General features: G+C 35.7%; 1 protein-coding gene across 2 annotated transcripts; it reads right to left on the bottom strand.

Moving 5' to 3' along the window:
* Window positions 2,460-7,749, bottom strand: LOC107638263. Of its 2 annotated transcripts, none has more exons than XM_016341449.2 (3): window positions 6,939-7,749; window positions 5,464-5,542; window positions 2,460-4,057 (listed from the first exon to the last, which is right to left on the bottom strand). In XM_016341449.2, exons 1-3 carry the CDS (start codon window positions 7,438-7,440, stop codon window positions 2,854-2,856), a joined length of 1,785 nt encoding a protein of 594 aa, XP_016196935.1. In that variant the 5' UTR covers window positions 7,441-7,749; the 3' UTR covers window positions 2,460-2,853. The 2 variants fall into 2 exon arrangements, with proteins under 2 accessions (XP_016196935.1, XP_016196936.1); XM_016341450.2 differs by having other exon boundaries at window positions 5,491-5,542; window positions 6,939-7,748.

Here is an 8,503-nt window from a genome sequence, read left to right on the forward strand (position 1 = left end):
AAATTTATAATTAAAAATTTAAAATACATATTTTTACTAAAATTTTAAAGGCTAAATTATATAGTTGATCCCTATGCTTTTAGTGAAATTGCAAATTGGTCCCTAGACTTTAAAAGTTTGTAATTGGGTCCCTAAAGAGAATTAAAATTTGCAATTTAGTCTCCGCCATTCAGAAGTGTTTGATTATATTCTGTTAAAATAGAGAATATGCTAAGAATATTCTGTTAAATCAAACACTTTTTGAACAGCATGGACTAAATTGCAAATTTTAATCCTTTTAGGGGACCCAATTATAAACTTTTAAAGTGTAGGAACCAATTTGTAATTTTATCGAAAGTATAGGACCAACTGTGTAATTTAACCTATTTTAAAAATATCTAGCTATTCTAAATAATATGGAACAGAAATAATAAGTATTTTGTTAATTTTACTCTATCATAAATATTTTTATTTTATTTTTATATTAAAATAACTATTATTTTCGAATTTTAATAATTTATTAATTAGCTTATATCTATTATACTATTATATACTACAAGTATTTATTGAAAAATAATATTAATAGATATTATATAATTATGAAAAGAAAATAATAAGTGACTTTATAATTACTGTTAAATAAAAATAAAATTAATTTAAGAATGAGTGAGCTTATAATTAAAATTAAAATAACTTAAATAGAAGTAAATTATTTGTTGAAAGATATCAATATATATTTTAATTTGTATATATATTAGTAACAAGCAAGTTAGCCTGGTGGTTAATGTTACTGTCTATAACCTTGAGGGAGTGAATTAAATTTAGCTATTTTAAGATCTAAAAAGCATGTTTTCACACTTAAGTACAATTCAAGGAAGAATAACAAAACCATGCTATTTCACTGAATAAATGTGGGAAAATGTGATAAAATCCCCCAAATTAAGCATGGGGTTTATCAACCTCCCCACACTTACACAATAGCATGTCCTCATGCTATACCAATAAGGACAAGAAAAGGGGTATAAACATTTATTCAATGCAAATAACCTAAACACATCTATCTATATGAATGCAAACTACCTAAATGCAACCTATCCAAGTGCAACTACCTAGATGCATGCAATTACTTAGGTCAAAACAAATCAATCCCCAAGCAACCAACATAAGCATAAGGGCTAAAGCAATAACAATCAAACCAAACCCACAATTGCATTGAATTATCAAAAAGATTCACAAACTCGCAAGAAAAGGGATGATCATGATGGAAACATGTAATTGAGCAATCGAACCCTCACCGGATGTGTATCCGCTCTAATCACTTAAGTGTTTGGGGTTGATTCACTCAATTGTCCCCTAATCATGCTTTCCAAGATTTGTTTTTCATCTAACAATCAACAATTACTCAATGCATGCACACAATTATTATGAGGACTTTCCATAAGGTTGTAATGGGGTTGAGACAAGAGTAAGATTGTATATGGTTAAGTGGACTAGAATTTGAGTATTTGATTAACCTAAGTTTTCCACCTAACCTATATAACAACCTATACAATTTCAAAACTAACCTAACTACCCATTTTTCACTTTTCACATACTCATACATTCTCTTTTGATTTCCACTTTGGGGCATTTTTGTCCGCCTTTTATTGCTTCTCTTTTTCTTTTTCTATTATTATTTTTTTTCTTTTTCTTTTTCTACATACATATTTTTTTTCCTTTATCATTTTTTTTTCTTTTATTTTTCACAATAAAGTATATACAAACTTATCAATGCATATGGTTTTACATTTATGCATGAGCATGTACCCAATCCCCTAAATTTCCAATGGAAATACAAAATACCCTTTTATCCCAACCAATGTCCCAAATTTTCCCACACTTGAATGATTCACACACTCACTAGCCTAAGCTAATCAAAGATCCAAATTAAGAACATTTATTGTTTTTCACTTAAAGCTTGTGATGTGCTAAAATTAAAAACAAATGAAGTTAAAATAAGCTCAAAGTTGGCTAACAATGGTTGATGAAAGGTAGGCTATTTGGGTAAGTGAGCTCAATGAAATGATGACCTCAATCATACAATTGCATGTATACATGGAATAATGGACATAAAGAATCAAATAAATCACAGATCACAATCATAGGAAGAGAACAATTACACACAAAAAGAAAAATAAGTGGTTATAAGATATAACCACACAATTAAGTTCAAAATTCACAAACTTGTGTTCTTAGCTCAAAACATATTCCACAATATATATAATTCAAGCAAGTTTTTCATAAAAATTTTCAATCAATTGGGGTGGTGCCCTATAGATAAATTTCTTGAAGAATTTCATTGTTTTAACTGAGTTTATTATATGTATCGTAAATGAATTGTTGTGATTGAGAAAGTTTAAAAATTCCTTAGTTTATTCTCTTTTTCAAACAAACCAAATTTCTTATGCAAAGAGGGATAAACTAGGCTTCAACAATCCAAATTTTTCTAATCACAACCTATAAACTATCAACTAAAAATGCAAATCCAACTAAAAATATAAAATATATACAATCCAAAGTGCAAAGTGCAAAATGCAACAAACTAAAACAAAGGTATCCCAAAATACTAATATGTACAATAATCCAAAAGTGCAAATAAAACAAAGTAACACAACATAAGAGATAAATGTCTGAAATTGTCACCCAAAATAGCAATTCCACCGACGGTGACAACGATGACCTCCCCACACTTAGAATGAAGCATCGTCCTCGATGCTACTGCTGAGACTGGGTGTGAGGGTCCACGTCCGCATCTGGCTGGGGCTGAGGCTGTGGCTCCACAGAGGTCTGCTGCGTCTCCGTGGGAACCTGAATCTGTGTGGGTGCCTCTGGCTGCTAAGTCTGCTCCTCCTCCTCTGCGGAAGAAGTGTCGGAATCAGGGGGCATCTCGGCGCCCAGCGAAACTAGCATCTGACTCACACCATTACAGCGTCGCAATATGCGACGCTCCCTGCGCTCCATGAGTCTGATGAGATGCTGTACCAGTAGGTAAGTCGGCTGGGGTGCTGGCGGTGGTGGTGCTGGTCCGATAGGTGCTGCTGGTGTTGTGGATGGTCCTGCTGCAGCTGAAGAGGAGGGCAGGCCAGGTGTCGCTGCTGCTGAAGCTCTAGCTCTACGCGGGGCTGGTGGCTTGTCACTCACCCACGTTCCCCACGGAATAAATCTCTCCTTTCCGTGGACTGTGGGTGGTGACTCATCCTCTGGCAGCCATGGAATTCCAGCCCGCTGAGCCATCTCTGTGACCAACGTAGGGAATGGGAGTGTGCCTCTAACATGAGCTCGCCACATGAACCTCTTGATCAATCGGGGAAAGTACAGCTCTTTCCCCTCCATAATGCATCCAACGAGCACTAACATGTCGATCGGGATCTCAGTGAAATGCGTGGTAGGCATGACATAGTGTGCGAGAATCTGCTGCCATGTCTTCGCCTCCCTCGTCAGGTAATCAAACAACATCCCCTTAGGCTTCGTCTTGCCGGCATCCAACACCCACGGGGCGTCCGGTAGGGCAATCACACTCCTCAGTGCATCATAGTCGAAGGTGAGGCAATGTATCTCCTCCTCAGCCCTATGATAAGCATCTTTGTCGCTGGCCTTGGGCTGGCAATGGAGGGCGTCCTCTATATCAGCCTCCATCATCAGAATCTGCCCACCTCTCAAGTGAATCGAGTCGAGGGTCGGTCTGAAGAAGTTGCAGTAGAACTCCTGAACCCAGGACTCGTTCACTCTAACTAACTCCCGATCCACGAAAGACAGGCCTAACCCCTCAATTCGAGACTCAATAGATTGCCTCAGATCGGGAGGGATAGACAGCTTCTTCTCCAAATTCAGATGCCGTTTCTGAAAGACCGGAAAGCGGAGCTCACAGTACAAATTAGGGAACCTTGTTCCGTCAACAGGAGGTAAGAGCTGATCCGCTTTCTCTTTGTCAGAAAGAGATATCTTGGCATAGCCGGAGATTGCAGAAGTAGTGGAAGACTGAGATTGCTTCCTTTTTCGGGGAGTAACCTTTGCTTTTCCTTTCCCTCTATCAGACATCCTGAAAAAACAGCAATAACAGGATATAGACAATTAAGGAAGGTAGAGGAATATAAAGCAAGGAATCAAGTAGCAGACAGAAAATAGGTAACCAGAGGATTGAGACATATTCATGAAGTGAGTTAAAGAAGGGAATTCTTGGAATGCAAGAAAACAGAATTTAAATCTCAGACAGAATACAAACCAAGAAATTCATGCAATAACAGCAAATGCTTGTTTGTTAAGCAATCACAACTGTCATACCCCAAAAGAATGTGAAAAGGGTTAATTTGACAAGTTAGAGAGACGATTAAGTCAAAAGTTAGAAAGGTGGTTAGAAATTAGTGGCATGACAATTATGGAGCTTAACCAAGAGAAGTCCACAATGTATAAGAAACAAGCACACTCACGTTCATAAGGATGATGCAAATCATTGATGATGAAATATGAATTGCATAAAAGCATACAATAGAAAAGCAAGCCTTCATCAATGTTCATGGTCACTAAGTTTGTAAAAATTGGTGTTGAAGGAATTAGGATTAGCACTTGGTGTAACCAAAAGAAAGTTGAAAGCAATTTCAGTTAAAAAGGGTTCACACCAGTGGAAAGCACCAATTGTTACAAATGTACGAACCTTAATCAAGAAAAAATACAAGTTTAAATCAAATGGTGAGCTTTGGCATTAGCTTCATTGGTCAAGTAAGGTGAAAATTGAACCTTAACCAAGAAGTCATAAAGCTTTTGACTTAACTTGAAATGTTGAAAACGCAAGAAGGTTCATATTGACTTGATTAATCGAGGTTCTATTTGACACAGAAATCCGTCAAATAGTTCCTTGAATTAACCAATTTCAATGACAAACGGGAATCAAAATAAAACGGGAATGCTGACCAAATCAACTAAGGAATTGTACTTGGTATAACGTGAATGAATTTTCAAACCAAAAAGTGCCAAGTTCCATCCCTAAGTTGCAAGTTAACAACAGATTGCTTCCTAAGAATTTTGGCAGCATTCCGGCAGTAAATTGGACGTTCCCGGATAACAAACAGCAGCAAAATAACACATGAATCCAGATTGCATCAAACATGTAAAACAATCAACCAATTCATATGGTTCAGGCAACATCAAGCAGAATAACACAAATTGGATCAGCATAGCAGCAATCAAACAATTCAAATGAATCCAAAATTAACACCGCAGTAACATACTATACACAGAACATAAACATCATCACCATTCAGCAAAGCAAATTCATTCAACCATTTCAGATAACAAGAACAGAACAATTATCAGGCCTAAATCCACTAACCACATCCTAGCTACCTAACCACATGCAATTCTATCTAACCTAATCAAACAGAATTCAAACTAAGCTAACTAATATTACCAGAACAGAATTGATTAAAGCACAAGCAAAAACAGAGCAACCTGAAGCAGGGGAGAACACGGGGTAACCTGGAAGAAGAGCAGAAATGGAAGCAGGAAGGGTAGAAGAAGGCAGCGCCGTCTAAAGAAAAAGAAAATGATATTTATATGAGTTTAAAATGATATTCAAGTCAACCAAACATGCATAAAATGACACCAGAGACACAAATACAATATTCAAGAACAACAGCACCAGTTACAGTCGAATTTATTTGAAATACAGCGAAAGTTTCTATTTATACAAACTCAGTTCCAAACATGCAAACATGCACAAAAACACATGAAAATATACATTAAACTATTCGCGAAATAGAACGTAAAACAGTTATCACCGATTGAACAGTTTGATGAGAGCAGTAATATCTATTTTAAACCAAGAACACATAATGAATCTACTTAATAAATAGAAATACGACTATATAGTGTTTCACGTTCGAAATGAGAAAGAGAAAAGTGAAAAACCTCGACGATTAGTGAAATAGTACCTTGAATAATCTTTCTTCTTTTGTTTCCGTATTTTATTATGGAGAGTTTGAAGGTTTCTTGTTGATTTCCTTGAGTGTTAGCGACGATTTTGATAGTTTTTTGAGAGATTTCAAACGTCATTTGAATCTTCAGGGTTTAGGGTTTTGATCGAGGAAGAAGAAGAACCATCTTTCATAATCGTGAGTGAGCGCACTATTGAAACCGTTGAGTTAGCGCGTGTTTACACACGCTCGTATAGGTGAGGGTTGTTTTTGTTGGGCTTGTCATAACTTATATAACTTGTAAGTCAAAAAAACTTGTATATATAGTAGGTTTGTACTTTTATTTATATATTATTATGTTTCATAAGTCTTACACCTATAATTTATTATCTTCTACAATAATCAACCAAATAAATACATCATAATGTTCTTATCTGTCTTCTTTTCTTTTTCTTTTTTTTTTTTCATTTTGTTAGTTTTTAATTTTAAACTTTTAAAGAAACTCAACTTGCTCCAGGTAGGCACAGCAAGGAGAATAGAACAAGAATCCCAGTAACATAAATATGAACTCATTAGGGCCATTAACAACAAACAATACAAGCAGAATTAAACCACGAAAACCATCCCCAAAGAGCTATCCTCTAGTTATTCCCTTCAATGCTCATTAATTTTCCATTTCCATTGGCTTAATACACCTAAATGGGCTCCAAAACCGCATGAACAATGTGTTTATGATCATTTCTCGTTGTATGAATACTGAGGTTAGTATTCCATTCTTTAAGTCAACAATGTGTGTTTTATATTAGTTATTGAGCCTTATCATATCTTGTAAGTTATGAACAATGTCATGTCGTGGTATCCATATCATTCAAAATATCATGCTTCCGGTTATCTAGGAATCTAACCACAATATACAAATCCAAACATGTCTATCTAGTTCAAATGTTTGAAAGTAAAATTCAAGCGATTCACAATTATATTATAAGAGAACCATGCATAGAGTTTCCATACCTGATTCACCAATGCAGTGTCCAACACCTTTCTTTCTTTTGAAAGGAGGAGAATCAGGAACAGCCATTTCATTTGAAACCCTTGCATCTTCATTGATTTTCTCTTTTTCCAATCTGTAGTTCTCATCCTTCAGTTTCTGAATGGTCTCCAAATTCTTCTTATTTTCATCCTCCAATTCACTGCATCTGATCCTAAGTGCAGCAATGGCATCGTTATCATCCAACCATTTTCTCTCCAAATTCTGATACTGTTGCTCTTTCTTCTTCAGTTGATCTTTGGTGTGAAGCCTCTGTAGCATCTCCAATTCATACTTCACAACGAGGGAACCAATCTCCGCTTTGTGTTTGGCATCTCTGGCCAACAAAACCTCTTCAGCTTTATCACAGTTGGTGCGTAAACCCGAGAAGAGCTCCGAAATGCTCATCTCGTTCAAGCTTCCATGGTTGCTAGAAGAAGCGAGGATCGGAGGTGAACCAGGTTCGGTTTTAGGTTGCAAGCCCATGAGATTATAAGAAGACCCTAAAAATGCAAACTTTGAAAGGGAAAAATATAAGAGTCGGTTTTGGCAAAGTTATTTGCTTTTGATGAAGCATAAAAATGCATATCCATGGACAGAGAATGTGTTTGAGAGAGAGAGAAACAGTGGAAAATGAAATGAGAATGGGATGTAGAAAAGCCGGAGAAGAATGTGAAGGTGGGAGTGGAAAAACAAAGAATCACACTGGAGAGTGACGTTCCAAAGATTGAGATGAGTAAAATTTGACCATTAATGTGGGAGTGGAAACATAGAATCACACATACAGGGGTGACAGTGGGCGGGTAGGGACGGATTTTTACTTTAATTCTATTATTATTCTTCAAATGTTTATGTATGGATAGGGGTGGAAATACATCAGGTCAGGCCAGGCCAGTCTTTGTTTTTAACAGGTTTGACCTGTCATGTAGTCAATTGGTCTGAGCTTATTTGTTATAGACTTTTTTTAAAGTATTAAACATTTATTCAGCTTGACTTGGACTAAAATCTGTTAAAAGACCTAATAAGATTAATTAGTGAGCCTGGATTTGGCCTATTAACATAATAAGGCTTTTATAAAAGTTTGAGCCTATTTTATAACAGGTCAGGCCAGTCTAAACACAGACCAAGCTGCAGGTCCCTAGCAGGCCGCTTGGCCTTTTTCCATCCCTATGTATGGATAGTAGATTGTTCTACTCTAATCCGCATCTACAGGGGTCCGTCTCGTCTCTATTCACTGTTATAAAAATTAAATAATATTTTATTTTTTTATATTCATATATAAATTAAGATAAAAATTTTAAATTTATACTTAAAATTAAAATACAAACATAAGATTTATACAATGTCAAATAACTTGAAATTAAAAAAAGTTAAAATTTGATCGCTACAAATTTAATATTATAGCAAAAATACAATTATTTTTCATATACAAGCTATTTTACCATACAAGTCCATACAAGTCATTTTTCTTTAAATTACTCTCATGTGCAGGTCTTACGCACGCACATTTCACGCGCCTCTTAGTTTAACAGATTTCAATCAACGCGCG

This window comes from Arachis ipaensis, chromosome B04, assembly GCF_000816755.2.
Source record: "Arachis ipaensis cultivar K30076 chromosome B04, Araip1.1, whole genome shotgun sequence".
In the NCBI taxonomy this organism is placed as follows: domain Eukaryota; kingdom Viridiplantae; phylum Streptophyta; class Magnoliopsida; order Fabales; family Fabaceae; genus Arachis; species Arachis ipaensis.

Bases quoted from the DNA above. Each gene is read 5' to 3' on its own strand.
- LOC107638263 (XM_016341449.2), bottom strand. From the start codon at position 7,440: ATGGGCTTGCAACCTAAAACCGAACCTGGTTCACCTCCGATCCTCGCT. The intron at 5,543-6,938 runs GTATGGAAACTC...CTTTTTCTTTAG, and splicing joins ACACTGCATTGGTGAATCAG to ACGGCGCTGCCTTCTTCTAC. The intron at 4,058-5,463 runs GTTGCTCTGTTT...CTGTTTTTTCAG, and splicing joins CGTGTTCTCCCCTGCTTCAG to GATGTCTGATAGAGGGAAAG.